The sequence below is a fragment of the Rhinoderma darwinii genome, chromosome 6, assembly GCF_050947455.1.
Source record: "Rhinoderma darwinii isolate aRhiDar2 chromosome 6, aRhiDar2.hap1, whole genome shotgun sequence".
NCBI lineage: Eukaryota > Metazoa > Chordata > Amphibia > Anura > Rhinodermatidae > Rhinoderma > Rhinoderma darwinii.
In genome coordinates this window covers 135552800-135571832 of record NC_134692.1, presented here as the reverse complement: position 1 = coordinate 135571832, position 19033 = coordinate 135552800, and the positions used below count along the sequence as shown (strand labels likewise).

Here is a 19033-nt window from a genome sequence, read left to right as displayed (position 1 = left end):
CCATCGACACCCCTGATGAAATCACGGGGGAGGGGGGGGGGGCTCTTTCTAATGTCTTAGATGCAGTGATCGTGCTTGATCACTTGATCTAAAGTGTTAAACGACCAGGAACAGCGCGATTGTTATTCCTGGCCATTAGTCCCGGGTGTCAGCGGTAAAACACAGCTTACACCTGCTGCGAACGGAACGGGCTCAGCGGGTGAGCCTGCTCCAAACCTCACCCCCCCCCCCCCCGCACCATGATGCAACAGTACTTCGTGGTGCGCGAACAGGTTAAAGAGGACCTTTCACCTGACCTGTTTAGTTTAGTAAATACTTGTATTCCCTATAAAATAACAATTCTTGAGCATCTATTTTTAGAACTATGCATTGTGCCGTTCCTCTGTTATTCCTCCAGCAAATTTTCTGAATGAATTGACTACTGGATGTTACCTTTCCTCTTTTCAAAGGGCCATGTCCCTGCACCGTCTGATACTGTCAGCACTGATTGGACATTATCAGTCTGTGTAGGGACACACACCCAACTGGTAACACCCAGTTGTCAATTTATTCATCAATTTCTAGGAGGAATAACAGAGGAATAACAAAACACAAAGTTCTGATAAAAGATGCTCCGGAATTGTTATTTCATGGGGAATACAATTATTTACTGAAACAGAAATGGCAGGAGAGGTGACTGGTCCTCTTTAAACTGGCCAGTCTCTCCAGATAAGACACTACTGTCCACATGGGATAGTGTAAACTGTGTATATGAGCTGTATAAAGGTGTTCAGAGGACATAGACTTTCTGCTGTTATATAGAATCTCCATCAGTACCGCCGGCATTGGGTTGTAAGTGTCATATGCCATAATACAGTTCTGCCCACGATCTCGGCTTTAATGTTCACCTCTATTCATTTCATTTCTAATGAATAGTAGCACTTTGAGCTTGTGTGTGTCCGGACACCTGAGTCACTTATCTGGGAGTGACATCTTCATCCTCTCACATTACCTTTGCTGCAGACAAGAATGTACTTGATAAAAGACGTGGCAGAGCAATTCATACGTCTCTTGTCATACACAGATCCAAACACAAGAATGTATTTCAATAGCTGTTCCAAGTCAAGCTCGGCCATATCATACGGTGTCATTGATGGGCTCACAGGGTATCTTACTCATCAAGCAGACATAGCCAGAGAGTTCAATTATCAAATTATGGCTGCCTGTAGCCACCACTAGGGGGACCTTTGGAGCTGACTGTGTACTGTTTATTAGCTCCCCCTAGTGGAGCCTGCAGGAAACCAGCATTTTATCATTTACTGCCCACTATGTACCAATATATAACTACTATAATACTGCCCCCTATGTACAAGAATATAACTACTATAATACTGCCCCCTATATAAAAGAATATAACTACCATAATACTGCCCCTATGTACAAGAATATAACTACTATGATACTGCCTCCTATATTCAAGAATATAACTACTATAATACTGCCCCCTATATACAAGAATATATCTACTATAATACTGCTCCTATATACAAGAATATAACTACTATAATACTGCCCCTATATACAATAACTACTATAATATTGCCTCCTATATACAAGAATATAACTACTATAATACTGCCCCTATGTACAAGAATATAACTACTATAATACTGCCCCTATGTACAAGAATACAACTACTATAATACTGCCCCTATATACAAGAATATAACTACTATAATACTATCCCCTATATACAAGAATATAACTACTATAATATTGCCCTTATATACAATAATATAACTACTATAATACTGCCCCCTATATACAAGAATATAACTACTATAATACTGCCCCTATATACAAGAATATAACTACTATAATACTGCCCCCTATATACAAGAATATAACTACTATAATACTGCCCCTATATACAAGAATATAACTACTATAATACTGCCCCTATATACAAGAATATAAGTACTATAATACTGCCCCTATATACAAGAATATAACTACTATAATACTGCCCTCTATATACAAGAATATAACTACTATAATACTGCCCCCTATATACAAGAATTTAACTACTATAATACTGCCCCTATATACAAGAATATAACTACTATAATACTGCCCCTATATACAAGAATACAACTACTATAATAATGCCTCCTATATACAAGAATATAACTACTATAATACTGTCCCCTATATACAAGAATATTACTATAATACTGCCCCCTATATATAAGAATATAACTACTATAATACTGCCCACTATAAACAAGAATATAACGACTATAATACTGCCCCCTATATACAAGAATATAACAACTATAATACTGCCCCTATATACAAGAATATAACTACTATAATACTGCTCCCTATATACAAGAATATAACTACTATAATACTGCCCCTATATACAAGAATATAACTACTATAATACTGCCCCTATATACAAGAATATAACTACTATAATACTGCCCCTATATACAAGAATATAACTACTATAATACTGCCCCTATATACAAGAATATAACTACTATAATACTGCCTCTATATACAAGAATATAACTACTATATTACTGCCCTATATACAAGAATATAACTACTATAATACTGCCCCCTATATACAAGAATATAACTACTATAATACTGCCCCTATATACAAGAATATAACTACTATAATACTGCTCCTATATACAAGAATATAACTACTATAATACTGCCCCCTATTTACAAGAAAATAACTACTATAATACTTCTCCTATATACAAGAATATTACTACTATAATACTGCTCCCTATGTACAAGAATATAACTACTATAATACTGCCCCCTATATACAAGAATATAACTACTATAATACTGCCCCTATATACAAGAATATAACCACTATAATACTGCCCGCTATTTACAAGAATATAACTACTATAATACTGCTCCCTATATACAAGAATATAACTACTATAAACTGCCCCCTATATGCAAGAATATAACTACTATAATACTGCTCCTATATACAAGAATATAACTACTATAATACTGCCTCCTATATACAAGAATATAACTACCATAATACTGCCCCCTATATACAAGAATATAACTACTATAATACTTCTCCTATATACAAGAATAGAACTACTATAATACTGCTCCTATATACAAGAATATAACTACTATAATACTGCCTCCTATATACAAGAATATAACTACCATAATACTGCCCCCTATATACAAGAATATAACTACTATAATACTTCTCCTATATACAAGAATATAACTACTATAATACTGCTCCTATATACAAGAATATAACTACTATAATACTGCCTCCTATATACAAGAATATAACTACTATAATACTGCCTCCTATGTACAAGAATATAACTACTATAATACTGCTCCTATATACAATATAACTACTATAATACTGACCCTATATACAAGAATATAACTACTATAATACTGCTCCCTATATACAAGAATATAACTACTATAATACTGCCACCTATATACAAGAATATAACTACTATAATACTGTCCTTATATACAAGAATATAACTGCTATAATACTGCCCCCTATGGATATGGAGCCGTTCTCATGCTGGCCATATATTTGCGCTGCCCCAGGCATTTACCTGTATGGAGTGTGGCACTGGTCCCCTGGCATTATTACACACCCTGTCAGCGGTATATCACTCAAGCTTCCTTCCTAATGAATGGTTGATTGGGTTTCAAGGCAACCAGAGCGCTTGTTATAGAAACTCCCTTCTCTCTGCTGCCGGGGTGTAATTGATACAAAAACCGTGCTGGTCTTGGTCTTCTACCTCTGCACTTTGTGTCTCTGTTCTTTCTGGTGTGGAGTCCTGCAGGTAAGACATGGAGGTCACATCAGGGAGAGATAATCGTGGGTCTGAGGGCACACACACTAATTACGTCCGTAATAGACGGACGTATTTCGGCCGCAAGTACCGGACCGAACACAGTGCAGGGAGCCGGGCTCCTAGCATCATACTTATGTACGATGCTAGGAGTCCCTGCCTCTCCGTGGAACTACTGTCCCGTACTGAAAACATTATTACAGTACGGGACAGTTGTCCTGCAGAGAGGCAGGGACTCCTAGCATCGTACATAAGTATGATGCTAGGAGCCCGGCTCCCTGCACTGTGTTCGGTCCGGTACTTGCGGCCGAAATACGTCCGTCAATTACGGACGTAATTAGTGTGTGTGCACATACCCTGAGAGTCTCTGCCTCAGTATTCACCTTCAAAACGATTGAGACACCGGATGGTGGGGATACACATGTCGTTACATAGGATTGTTGGTCTTTGTGTTTCTTTTCTGTGGGGATATTTTTACATAGTTCATATAACAGATCTAGACATGCTCTTATTTCCTTTTGGACTCTCAGACCTCCACTAAGCATTATGGAGAATTCCTTTAAGTTGTATCCAAATTTTTGTACTTCTTGTACCACTTTCTTTACTTAAACTATATGTCAGTAAAGAGTTAAAGCACTATATGGTCACTGTGGCAGTTACTATGTGGGTACAGTGTAAGGAATTATTTTGGACACTGTGGATGGTACTATGTGGGCACAGTGTGAGGCATTATCTCAGGGGCACTGTGGATGGTACTATGTGGGTACAGTGTGAGGTATTATCTCAGGGGCACTGTGAATAGTACTATGTGGGCACAGTGTGAGGCATTATCTTATGGGGCACTGTGGATGGTACTATGTGGGTACAGTGTGAGGTATTATCTCAGGGGCACTGTGGATAGTACTATGTGGGCACAGTGTGAGGCATTATCTTATGGGGCACTGTGGATGGTACTATGTGGGTACAGTGTGAGGTATTATCTCAGGGGCACTGTGGATGGTACTATGTGGGTATAGTGTGAGGCATTATCTCAGGGGCACTGTGGAAGGTACTATCTGGGTACTGTGATGGGCATTATGTTAGGCACTATCGTTGGTTACTGTGGCAGGTACTATGTGGGTACTTTAAAAGGCATATTGTTATGAGCACTGTGGCAGGTACTATAGGAGTTCTGCCACATGCATTATCTTAGGGGCAATGTGGCAAGTGCTATGTCGGTACTGCAATGGGCACTGTGGCAGGTACTATGTGGGTACTGTGACATGCATTTTCTTAGGGGCATGGCTGTTACTATGTTGGTACAGTGTAAGGCATTATCTCAGGGGCACTGTGAAACATACTATGTGGGTACAGTGTGAGGCATTATATCAGGGGCACTGTGGGAGGTAGTATATGGGCATTGTGACAGGCATTATATGAGGGGAGTTTTGACAGTTACTGTATGAGTTTTTCAACAGGCACTATCTTTGGAGCACTGTGGCAGGTACTATGTGGGTACTCTAAAGGGCATAATGTTATGAGCACTGTCTCAGGTACTTTATGAGTTCTGCCACAAGCACTGTATTTAGGCGCAAAGTGGCAAGTACTATGTGGGTACTGCACTGTGCCAGGTATGTGGGTACTGTGGCAGGTATTTTCTTAGGGGCACTTTGGTAGTACCTATGTGAGTTTTGCAACAAGCACTATCTTTGGTGTACTGTGTGAGGTATTAGGTGGGTACTGCAACGAATACTGGCATGTACTATGTGGCTACTGTGACAGGTACTATCTTAGGGGCAGTGTGGCAGGTACTATGCGGGTACTGTATGGCTACTATATGAGTTCTGTAACAGGCACTATATTACTATTACTGTGTCAGGTACAATGTGGGTACTGCAGTGACACTGTGGCAGGTACTATATGGGTACTGCAGCGGCACAGTGGCCGGTACTATGTGGGTACTGCAGCGGCACCGTGGCAGATACTATGTGGGTACTGCAGCGGCACAGTGGCAGGTACTATGTGGGTACTGCAGTGGCACTGTGGCAGGTACTATGTGGGTACTGCAGCGGCACTATAGCAGGTACAATGTGGGTACTGCAGCAGCACTGTGGCAGGTACTATGTGGGTACTGCAGCGGCACTGTGACAGGTACTATGTGGGTACTGCAGCGGCACAGTGTCAGATACTATGTGGGTTCTGCAACGGCACAGTGTCAGGTATTATGTGGGTACTGTGGCAGGTACTATGTGGGTACTGCAGTGGCACTGTTGCAGGTACTATGTGGGTACTGCAGCGGCACTGTAGCAGGTACAATGTGGGTACTGCAGCAGCACTGTGGCAGGTACTATGTGGGTACTGCAGCGGCACTGTGTCAGGTACTATGTGGGTACTGCAGCGGCGCAGTGTCAGATACTATGTGGGTACTGCAACGGCACAGTGTCAGGTACTATGTGGGTACTGCAGCGGCACAGTGTCAGGTACTATGTGGGTACTACAGTGGCACTGTTGCAGGTACAATGTGGGTACTGCAGCGGCACAGTGTCATGTACTATGTGGGTACTGCAGTGGCACTGTGTCAGGTACTATGTGGGTACTGCAGCGGCACAGTATCAAGTACTATGTGAGTACTGCAGCGGAACTGCGGTAGGTACTATGTGGGTATTGCAGCGGCACAGTTTCAGGTACTATGTGGGTACTGCAGCGGCACAGTGTCAGGTACTATGTGGGTACTGCAGCGGCACAGTGTCAGGTACTATGTGGATACTGCAGCGGCACTGTGGCAGGTACTATGTGGGTACTGCAGCGGCACTGGCAGGTACTATGTGGGTACTGCAGCGGCACAGTGTCAGGTACTATGTGGGTACTGCAGCAGCAGTGTGGCAGGTACTATGTGGGTACTGCAGCGGCACAGTGTCAGGTACTATGTGGGTGCTACAGCGGCACAGTGTCAGGTACTATGTGGGTACTACAGCGGCACAGTGTCAGGTACTATGTGTGTTCTGCAGCGGCACAGTGTCAGGTACTATGTGGGTACTGCAGCGGCACAGTGTCAGGTACTATGTGGGTACTGCAGCGGCACTGTGGCAGGTACTATGTGGGTACTGCAGCGGCACAGTGTCAGGTACTATGTGGGTACTGCAGCGGCACTGTGGCAGGTACTATGTGGGTACTGCAGCGGCACTGTGGCAGGTACTATGTGGGTACTGCAGCGGCACAGTGTCAGGTACTATGTGGGTACTGCAGCGGCACAGTGTCAGGTACTATGTGGGTACTGCAGCGGCACTGTGGCAGGTACTATGTGGGTACTGCAGCGGCACAGTGTCAGGTACTATGTGGGTACTGCAGCGGCACTGTGGCAGGTACTATGTGGGTACTGCAGCGGCACTGTGGCAGGTACTATGTGGGTACTGCAGCGGCAGTGTGTCAGGTACTAGGTGGGTACTGCAGCGGCACAGTATCAAGTACTATGTGGGTACTGCAGCGAAACTGTGGCAGGTACTATGTGGGTACTGCAGCGGCACTGTGGCAGGTACTATGTGGGTACTGCAGCGGCACAGTGTCAGGTACTATGTGGGTACTGCAGCGGCACAGTGTCAGGTACTATGTGGGTACTGCAGCGGCACTGTGGCAGGTACTATGTGGGTACTGCAGCGGCACAGTGTCAGGTACTATGTGGGTACTGCAGCGGCACAGTGTCAGGTACTATGTGGGTACTGCAGCGGCACTGTGGCAGGTACTATGTGGGTACTGCAGCGGCACTGTGTCAGGTACTATGTGGGTACTGCAGGGGCAGTGTGTCAGGTACTAGGTGGGTACTGCAGCGGCACAGTATCAAGTACTATGTGGGTACTGCAGCGAAACTGCGGTAGGTACTATGTGGGTATTGCAGCGGCACAGTGTCAGGTACTATGTGGGTACTGCAGCGGCACTGTGGCAGGTACTATGTGGGTACTGCAGCTGCACAGTGGCAGGTACTATGTGGGTACTGCAGCTGCACTGTGGCAGGTACTATGTGGGTACTGCAGGGGCACTGTGGCAGGTACTATGTGGGTTCCTCAGGGGCACTGTGGCAGGTACTATGTGGGTACTGCAGCGGAACTGTGGAAGGTACTATGTGGGTACTGCAGCGGCACAGTGGCCGGTACTATGTGGGTACTGCAGCTGCACAGTGTCAGGTACTATGTGGGTACTGCAGTGGAACTGTGGCAGGTACTATGTGGGTACTGCAGCTGCACAGTGGCAGGTACTATGTGGGTACTGCAGCTGCACTGTGGCAGGTACTACGTGGGTACTGCAGGGGCACTGTGGCAGGTACTATGTGGGTACCTCAGGGGCACTGTGGCAGGTACTATGTGGGTACTACAGCGGAACTGTGGAAGGTACTATGTGGGTACTGCAGCGGCACAGTGGCCGGTTCTATGTGGGTACTGCAGCTGCACAGTGTCAGGTACTATGTGGGTACTGCAGCGGAACTGTGGCAGGTACTATGTGGGTACTGCAGCTGCACAGTGGCAGGTACTATGTGGGTACTGCAGCTGCACTGTGGCAGGTACTATGTGGGTACTGCAGGGGCACTGTGGCAGGTACTATGTGGGTACCTCAGGGGCACTATGGCAGGTACTATGTGGGTACTGCAGCGGAACTGTGGAAGGTACTATGTGGGTACTGCAGCGGCACAGTGGCCGGTACTATGTGGGTATTATAAAAGGTCTGTTCAGTGTTACACAGTTTGAGCATGTTCTTTGATCTTTTCAATAACTTTACTTATACGAGGCAGTAAACAAAACAAGTGTCTGTTTTATTATAAATAAAGTTTATTGAAACAAGATATTTGTGCTCCTAATTTGCATAGACCTGCTTCGTCATCTGCGCTGATTTGTAGGCCTCACTCTGGATTGTTTTACAGTCTATGTAGCTGCATCACTTACGAGATGTCATCACACAACCCCTGAATTTAAAATTCTACTGGTCACCCTTGGAAACAGACAGCAGTTTAACCCCATCCGCTGTCAGACATGTGGGCTAACAGCTTAGCTCTAAAAGTATAACTCATCTAATCTAATACAATTCAATGTTCTCTGTAAATGGGATTCTTGGTGGTTTAGAGGTTTATAATATTAACTGCAGGGGCTAATGCTGCGCTGATTTATTATACAATATATCGTTCTAGGGGTCGTAGCTTCATTTTTCTGTTACAGAGCTCCAAATCCCCTATTTCCCTTCGCACAGCACAGAGTTAAAAAATATAATTCTGGCTGCCCACAGCCACCACTAGGGGGAGCTCACTACCTAAACAGCTCCCATTGAATTCAATACTTGCTGTATAAATCTGTATTTAGGGATCTCCCCCTAGTGGTAGCTGCAGGCAGTGAGAATTGTATTATTTAACTCTTTGGCTGTTTTGCTGCGTCTCCTAAGTAGCAGTGGAGGGGGGTATCCGGATACTGGAAATCCCCACTAGGTGCTCCCCTGTAACCATCTCCAGTTGCAATGCTTCTGGACGTGTAGTCCAGCCTTATAGCTGACTCAAGGACAAGGAATTAAATTATCTGCTTAGTTCCCGGAGCATTAAATGCTGCAATTAACATATGGACGGTTTTCCAAACGTAATCCCTCAATTTACTGGCTGAAAAATAATAAGTATTAACATAGATCATGTATTATATCCAATGTTATACCATCTACCATTCTAGCCCTGCTTACCTTGTGTATATATACAGTATATTCTTTTCCATGCAAATCAGACGTAGGCTGTTTTAGGACAGTTTGGAGTCCATTGGCAGACAACAGACTGCCATAAACAGCTGCAACCTGTAGTCTGCTGACAGATTCACAGGGCAACAACAATGAATTTTAAATTTCCAGCAGCCTTGAATGTTCATTAACTATATTAAAACAGTGGGTGACCATGGACCGGGCACCTGGCTGCCATACACTGCCCGAAGGCTCCAGCAGACAAATGTTTAATGATACTGGGATTCTGGGAGCAATAGATACTGGTGTAACCCCCAAAATTTTAATGCATAAGAATGTATAATGAAAAGTTCAATTCCTTACCATTTTCAAGATCTCTGTTTAGTGTCAACGAATAGGAACGTTCTTGTTTACATGTGGAGGCCGAAAAACCTTACAGACCTAATACTTCTCACAGCTGAGGGTTTGCTACAATTGCATCCAGTCTAGACTATCTTCTGTAAGCTAAATACATTAGACTCACAGATCTGTCCTCTATACAGCGGCATGCAGAATGCCCATGCGTCCGTATTATGGGCCCGTAAACACTCCGTGGGCCCTTCATATGGTGCCTTCATCATAATAGCTCTGGCATATGACATACTTTACAGAATGCCTTAATTTAGCATCTGAATAAAATTTGTGCCACCCGGAGGTACAGCATGGGCGCATAGCAGTTTGTGGGCACCGCATTATGGATCTATACAAGGTGCCTACATTGCGGCCTGGGCCGTGCCTATGGGTCTGTCATATGGACCTGTGTACTGCTGCACAAATACCTGTACATGTGCGTGAGGCCTTAGTCTATTGTATGTGCCCAGCGCTGGTCTAGGGCATCTACCCATCTCTCCCATGCTTGTGGTCTCCCCCTGTAGAATTAAGCTTACTTATTATGCTGATTAAGTGGCCAAGCTGTTAATACCAACCTAAGCTGTCTGGTTTCTGAGCCGAGGGTCATCCATAGAGAGATACACCTTGGCACTTTCCAGTAATCGTCTTCTTCTCCGTCCTGGCGCTTTCTGGGTGTCATTAGTGCCATAGTCACTGTACCTACCTGACTCATTACCAAGAACCTGGACCATACTATGGACCTCTTCCTCTAATGACACAGAAGTGTAGCCCCACTTCATGGAGATGTCAGACTACTCTGAGAGACCAAGCAAAACTTCTCTGTAAGTAACTCTCTGTGTAGCCGATCGTATGAAAATATTCGGAAATCTTTTAAATTTTTTGTATATTAGACGTATTATGCAATCAGTAGTTTATGGTAGTCGATTGCTCCATTTAAAGTATTAGATTATCTCACATTATAGTCGCCCCTTGGAGAGCAGGAAATATCCTTGACATGTGGAAGAAAAGCTATTTATGGATCAATATAGGAAAGGGTTCTTTACAGTTAGAGCAGTGAAGCTTTTATCACCATGTATGGACATCTGTTCAATGCTACTTTTCATTGGTGTCCATGGCGTAGGGGCAGTTGTCCACACATATATAGCTAATGTGTATTGGACCTGGGTAGACCCTTGCTCAAGAGCTGCCAGTAGAGGAGTCAGGACTCATTGACTTTTTGGCCCGATCTCTATAATGTCTGTGTCCGTCTTCACTGTTAATATTACATATAGTTTAGATACAGAACTGGACTTATTCTTTGGCCTCCATCTATACAATCAAGGATTGTAAGTTGCCCATACACTTTAGATAATTGACGGTCGATCAGATGTTCCTCCCGACTCCAAATCCAACATGCCTAGTTCTTCTTTCCACCGACTTCGGGACCCCCCCCCCATACACATTAGATAGTCGTCCGCTTCCAAAGAAATAGTGGGGTTCTGCCAACTTTTATCTAATGAGCACTTTAAGAAGTGGTTCTTTCCCGTGAACACCAATGGTCTTCTATTTTTGGTAATTGGTCTTTGTCCATCATGGGTTGTCACCACTTTTATTTCCTGAACCAACTAGTGTCTTCTAAAGGGATCACCGCAGATGTATGAGGAGGCCAATGAACGATGACAGGTCTTCGTTTGGTCATTGTCTATAGTAACATCCAACCTTCTGTCTTCACAGTTATATCAATGCCAGTCACTAATGAAGGTTGGCCAGAAGCATTTGGCTTTGGACTGGGCGGTTCTGGTCCCTGTTACATTTTATGGGTGGAGGATGGAAGCAGTGCCCATGCAGCTGGACTGAAGCCTGGAGACCAGATTTTGGAAGTAGAAGGAACGCCCGTGTCTTCTCTGACTTGTGAGGCACTGACCAAACTGGGCCAGGAGTGTCTTAGTGTGCCACCAAGTATTGGAGTAATATCAAGAGTCCAATATGTGGAAGTGTCCAGAAAAGCTCAGGAGGAGATTGGCCTCACGCTCAATGATGGTAGACCTCTACTGGTAGCCAATGTTACTCCCGGATCTCCTGCATCCTATGGTGGGGTAAGAACTGGAGATTTACTTCTCGAAATTAATGAAGTCCCTGTGGCAGATGTGTCAGAGGCGTCCCGGAAGATTTCTCGCTGTGGGGAGGATGTAATACGGCTCGGCCTCTTGTGTGTTGGTCGGAGGCAGAGACACAGTAGAGTGTACAGTGCAAGTGGAAGCAGATCAGAGACAACAAGCCAAGTACAGAGACTCAAAGCTCAGGAATTTAACCGGCAGGTAAGTTATAGATGTTAAAGAGAATCTCTATTTTAGTAAATACCTGTATTCCCTATGAAATAACAATTTTGGAACATATTTTCTAAGAACTCTGCATTGTACTATTCCTCTGTTATTCCTCCTAGAAATGTATGAATAAATTGACAACCGGGTGTTACCATTCCCCTTGTCAAAGGGGTGGGTCCCGCCAAAGTCTCACTTTCTCACCACTGATTGATCAATCTCAGTCTGTGTGTTGCAACTGTGACCCCCACTATACACAAAATATTATATATAGATGCAGCAGAGCTGAATATGTTATTTAACTCTTTTGGCCTCAATTGTGCATTGTGATAACTCTGTGTTAATATAACACAATAGGTATAACCCCAGTACTTTGTACAAACACATTGTGTTGCTACAGTGAGTTGTGCCAAATAACAAACTCAGCTCAACTTCATCTGCACCAACAGTTCTTAACCCCTTACCGACATTTGACATAACTGCACATGATAGTCAGTAGGGGGAGGGGAAGAAGTGGGCTCACGGGCTGAGCCCGCTACATGTGCCGCAAGTGTCAGCTGTAAATTTCAGCTCACACCTCACACTAATGGCTGGGATCAGAGATGGCTCCGATCAAGAACTTTTAACCACTTAGATGCTGCGGTCAATAGCGACCATGGCATTGAAGTCGTTAGATGGAGAATTGAGACTGAGAGTTGCAGTGTATTGTATCAGTGATCTACAAATCACTGTTCAAGTCCCCTAGGGGGACTAATAAAAATAATTGAAAAAAAATAGTTAAATAAAGTTTTTAGTACTGTACAAAAAAGAAAAAAATATAAAAAGTTCTAAACTAATATAAAACATGAAAGTAAACGAAATAAAAATAAACCTAATTGCTATGGCTGTGTCCGTAAAAGTTTGAAATATTATAACGTAGCATTATTTATCCCGCAGGGTAAACGCCATTAAAAAAAATATAAATAAAAAACACCAAACTACTGTTTTTTGCTCTCCTTAGCTTCCAAAAATTGGATACAGAGTGATCAAAAAAGTCGTATGTACCCCCAAAAGGGTACCTATAAAAACTTCAGCTCGTTTCACAATACACAAGCTCTCACGCCGCTCTATCAACGGAAAAATAAAAAAGTTATACAGTGGTAAGTCATAAAAATACGACAGAAATTTGGTATCGCTGTAATCGCATTCACCCGCAGAATGAAGTAAACATGTCATTTTTACCACAGGGTGAATGGCGTAAAAACAAAACTCAAAAAACAATGTAGGAATTGCTGTTTTTTTGTTTTTCTATTCCACCCTCAAATATTTTTTTTCCAGTTTCCCACCACATTATATGGGTACAATAAATGGTGCCTTTAAAAACTACATCTCGCCCCGCAATAAACAAGCCCTAATACGGCAATGCCAACGGAAAAATAAAATTTTTATGACTTTTGAAATACAGGGAAGAAAAAAATAAAAAAAGTGGTTATGGCAGCAAGGGGTTAAATGTGAAAATCATCAGCAATGCTTATTTGATTTAAGTAACTTTATATAGTATATGATTTCTGCAGGACAGGCATATGAAAACCAGCTTTTATCACCAGGGGAAGCTATGAGTGACCGCACAGTTTCCCTGCAGCGGCCACTGCAGGGTAAATGTGGTATTACATGATTGAGTCCTCCAGAGCGACATGATTGAGTCCTCCGTCTGTGAGGCCATATGCCCTAATAGGGTATATGGAAAGGGGTCATCCTGTGGTTTATCATGATCTAGTAGAAATATTGGATAGAACTGACTTTTCCATGTAAACAAATGTATATAGTGATGCTGAAAGAGTTGCTTTCGAGCAATTGACCACTAAACAGTTTCTCATATCATCTTCATATAGTATAGAATTGCGCTTAAAAGGGTTTGTATGAGATCCCATTCAATTAAATGTGTCAGAGCTGCAATACCAGAGACAACCCATAGGCAAGGGTGGCGCTGTTTCTTTCGGAAAATCCTCATAAACCCTTTTAGAGTCACTATAGAGATCATTATGGAATCCATCTAGTCAAAGGCTTGACTCAGAGGTTTGTACATGGACTTCTCTCCATCTGCCTCTTTCCTCTATTGATGAAGAAGAGTTTTAGGGAAATGCATTTAACCACAAGACCTGGAGAGCGACCAAAGTGATGTAATCTAGTCATTGCCTGGCACTCTAATCACACTAAAAACACATTAGCAGAGTGCTGGATATAGTCAATGAAAGGTCATAAAAAGCTGGGTGACCGCAAATACGTCCACCATCACAGCTCCCATAGGGTTGTCACCCAGCTGTTCTTAGTATATTTGGCTCCACTGCTCCAGTATTGCGCATAGTTGCCATTTAAGACTCTAAGAAAGCATGTGACCAGCCCTGTAGGAGTTGTTATGGAGGCCCTCAGGGGCCAAACTACCTATAGGGGGGCCACAGGTTGCAGTCGCATGGAGCCTAAGGGGGAAATGATATGTAGAGACCATCACTACTAAAAACGTGTGATATTTGTGGGGCTACACACACCGGAACGTAGCTATAGGGGATGCAGAGGTGACAGTCGCACTTTGGCCCTAGCACCTGAGAGGGTCCAAAGACCCCTCTGCGACATAAGAAATCACCAGAATTATAAATGGCACATGGTAGGTGGGGGGCCCTGTTATACATTTTGCATTGGGGCCCAGCAGCTTTAAGTTACGCCTCCAGTGGCCATGTTAGTTGTTACCAAACTTTCCTAGGAACAGATAGGACAAAATGCTCCAGGACATTAGGACCAACCCCCTGTCTGGTGGCAGCTCCACGACAGTCGATGAATGACCATAAAATACATGGTGATGCCAAGTTCTGCAGAGAGAAAGCCACTCTGGATAATATGAGGGGGCAGAGGTGTAACTTAAAGTCGCCATGTGCCATTTATTGTATAGGTCTCCTACTATGGGTAGAGGGATTTTTTGGGCCCTCTTAGGCCCTGTTCACACAGAGTTTTTTGCAGGCGAAAAAATCTGCCTCAATAGTCCTGAAGGAATTTTGAGGCAGATATTGACCAGCCGGCAAAACATTTGCCCTGTTTTTCGCTGCGTTTTTTCCGCCCGTGGCTGTTGAGTGCCATGGGCAAAAACTGCTGCGAAAGCGCAATCCCTGCCTCACATTGATGTCAATGGAAGGTCAGAGACGGAAACACCCGAAGAAAGGGCATGTAGATTCTTTTTCCCGCAAGTGGTTTTTACCGCTCACGGGGAAAAAACTCCTCCGCCTCGTATTGAAATCAATGTGAGGCGAATTCGGGCGTTTTTTGGTGCTGTTTTCGACACGGTTTCTGCGTCAAAAAACAGCGCCAAAATACTCTGTGTGAACATACCCTTAAGCTCCGCTGCACCCCCTATTGTTAAAGAGTTGTCCAGGAATCTAAAAACATGGCTGCTTTCTTACAAAAACAGCTCCACACCTGTCCACAGGTTGTGTGTGGTATTGCAGCTTAAACGTATTCATTTCAATGGAGTTTAGCTGCAATCCATGGATAGGCGTGGCGCTGTTTCTGGAAGCAGCCATTTTTTTTCTAATCCTGGACAACCCCTGTAAGCCCGGTAAGAGGGAAGCCTTCTCTATAGGGCATAGACCGGGGTTGTCCCGGGTGAACAATCCCTTTAATGCACCCATGCACTATTACTGGAGGGATCATTGCTCCCTATGTAGAATGAACTCCTTATATTCTATTAAGGCAGATGGTTTACTATGAACAGGGGAAATGTATTTCCAAATGAATTGCTGCAATGTAATTACTGTATCGACTTTTTAATGACTTGTAAATAAAACAAGAATCAGCTTTCCAACAGTTCTAAAATCTGCCGAGAGATCTGAGGCCGTTTCCCAGGGGCGAATGTCGGGCAGGAATTATTGAATAACACGTTCAGTTTCAATTCAAAGGAAATTACAGCTCAAGTGCAATATTTATGCAGAGAACGGCACGTGATGTTTTGGCTGAGGACCCCCATCATTGGGAAGAAATCACTAGATCATTTTCTATCGTCCGCTTCAGCGGTATAAGGGTATGGCATCACCCACAAGTTTCTGAGAGAGGAAAGAGGGACAGTAATGTGTGCCGCAGCAAATTTTTTTTTTTTTTTTACCCTGCCCATGTAATGCCCATAATAATATATGTATATATGATGGAGCTGCCATAGGGCCATACAGTGCAGGATAAATAGTGCTGTACAATGGCCAGATAATGAGTGCACTCCTACACCACCCACTTACTGCTCGCAGTGCCCAGATAGTTCATAAAGTTCCCAGATACTATATTGCCCAGAGTGCCATATGTTGCTCAAATAAAACCAGATATTACCTACAAAATTTTTTTACTTTACCTATATATAGCTCCATATAGTGGCCACATAAAACCGTACAATGCCTACATAGTAGCAAACAGTGCCAGAGTTTGCTCACACAGTCATAGAGTGCCCACGTAGTGTTATACAGTGCCCAGATAAAACCAGATAGTACCTAGATAGTATCTTACTTTACCTATATAGCACCATATAGTGCCCACGTTAAGCTGTACAATGCCTACCTAGTAGCAAACAGTGCCATAGTTTGCTTACAAAGTCATAGAGTGCCCACGTGGTGTCTTGCCAAACAATGCTCATACAGTGCCATGCTTTGCCAAGATAAATAGATAATTAGATGCACATTTAGTGCCACTACTTATCGCCCCCTAGTTGCTGTATCAAGAATGAATGCTGACAGTCAGGCTGCCATTTGCTGGCAGCAGTTGGTATAGCTCGTAAGACAGCCCTGATTCCCAAGAGCTTCTGCAGCAACTGAAATGTCAGCCCATGCAGTGGTGGATTTACATGCTGCTCGCACCAGCCTATGTTTTCTCAATAACCGGAACAATCTCTATTATCCCCTGGGGGTTGTAGTTGGTTAGGGGTCCTACCTTTTATCTCTTCAAGGTGATTTTTTTTTTTCCTTATAGGTTTCTAGAGAATTTTTCATGCTGCGAATCTCAAAGAATTTCTCGCTGAATGCAAAATTGGCTTGTGAGACAGAAGACGATTGCGCAGCCATGTTTTATCAGGGAGGCTTGTGATTATACATCGTCCTGAGGGATAGCACAACTTATGTTACAGCTACATCTATTCTATGTTTAAAGGCGTTGTCCACTTTGGACATCCTCAGGTCATCCGATGACTAGCTGATTGTGGGGGATTCCACAGTTAAAGGGGTTCTTCACTTTGGACAATACCTACTTTTTAGAAGGGTTCCTTGACAATAACATGATCACTAAGTGTCCAACTGCTGGGACCCCCACGATCAGCTGTGATCTGTGAGGAAACCTGGCAGTAAGTGTTCAATCTCCCTGCAGCGCCACCACAGGGGAAATGAAGCATTACACAAATTCCATTCATATCAATGTGTTTTCTGTGTAATGCAGGACGGGACAAATCCTCCAGAGCGAGAGATGCTCTTTGTACCCACCCTCCACCCTGGCCAAGAGATGAGGATCCTGAACAGAGGACCCCCCTCTATTAACTCAAAATTCCCTAATAGGGTTGATGAAAACTAAGTTTCTAAACTGGACAACCTCTAAAAAGGGGTTTCCCCACTATAATATGCGGATATGCCATCATTCCTAAGCATTAGGGTCCCCAGAATATCATCTAAATGAAGGGGCAGCAGTGGAGTGGCGCTGCTGGCCATCCGCTGTACCGGAAACTACACCAGTGGGTGGCCGGGAGCGACAATGTGTCCGAGAACTGCCAAAGAGACCGATAGCCCTCCGTTAATGGGATCGATCTTGCATCAATCTAATTTATGTGGACAGGTTTAGGGTCCATTCATATGGACAGCTTTTTTGCGGCTGATCGGCAGTGGGTTCAGTGATGTTAAATGGCTACGGGACAAAAGACTAGGAAGGGCCCAAAGTTCCCACTGCCACACAAGAGCACAGCAGTACTATAAATGCCACCTGATATTTGGGGACTATGACAGATATTGCATCCAGCACTCAGAGCTCCCATTGAATTTAATATTAAACCTGTCTTCAGTAAGCTCCCCCTAGTGGCGGCTGCAGTGAAGGGAATTGGGGAATTTGGAGCTCCAACCCTATAAAGATATATTATAAAATTGATCAGCAAGACATTTTTATCTATTTAGATTTCAATAATCCAGAGTTTGGTACACAAAGTTGGACTTGTTTGTTCTGGACATTGGGTGGGGGTCCCGGCTGCTCTGACGTCCACTAAATGTCTCCTTTCTGGCTCATTGACATGTCGGAGTGCTCCTTTTGAAAAACTTTTGGCTTCTGGTTATGTCAGACGATTGAACCCTGCGGAGTATATACTACATAGATAGTCATAGTCTAATATTTGGTTTGCTTTGCCATTTTATCCTCTGGCATTTTCTTACAGTTTGATGAGGTCTTGGGAGACCAGCCGGCCCTGAAGGAGAAAGTCTTTGCTCTGTTGAAGCAGTACGCACAGGAGAGGAAAGTGGATCGTTTGGCATATATGCTACCAATGATACTCACAGAAGAGTCTCAGCACCGTCTGATTGACAACATCAGGTAATAATCTCCATTGGTACATTATAGATGTAGCAGAGCTGTGTTTGTCATTTGGTACAACAACAGTTTATTTAGTTCCTGGATGTAAATGGTTTACGGAAACATTCTTTTCATCTATTGACATCTAATAATTCTACACAGTTAAGGGTTTGCTACAGTTGTATCCAGATTGTCGTCTAAATACAGCAGCAGCAGTTGCTACAATGTGCCAGTGCAGGTAAAATGTCATAGCCTGTA

At 43.6% G+C, this 19033-nt stretch overlaps 1 protein-coding gene across 1 annotated transcript in view; it reads left to right on the top strand.

Annotated features, from left to right (window-relative positions):
• The first annotated feature begins 11649 nt into the window (after nucleotides 1–11649).
• GRID2IP (Grid2 interacting protein) overlaps nucleotides 11650–19033 on the top strand; it is a 64776-nt gene continuing 57392 nt past the window's right edge. Inside the window, exons 1-2 of the mRNA XM_075830523.1 lie at nucleotides 11650–12229; nucleotides 18642–18796. Coding sequence (XP_075686638.1) covers nucleotides 11654–12229; nucleotides 18642–18796 — 731 coding nt within the window. The 5' untranslated portion in view covers nucleotides 11650–11653. The remainder of the gene's footprint in view (nucleotides 12230–18641; nucleotides 18797–19033) is intronic.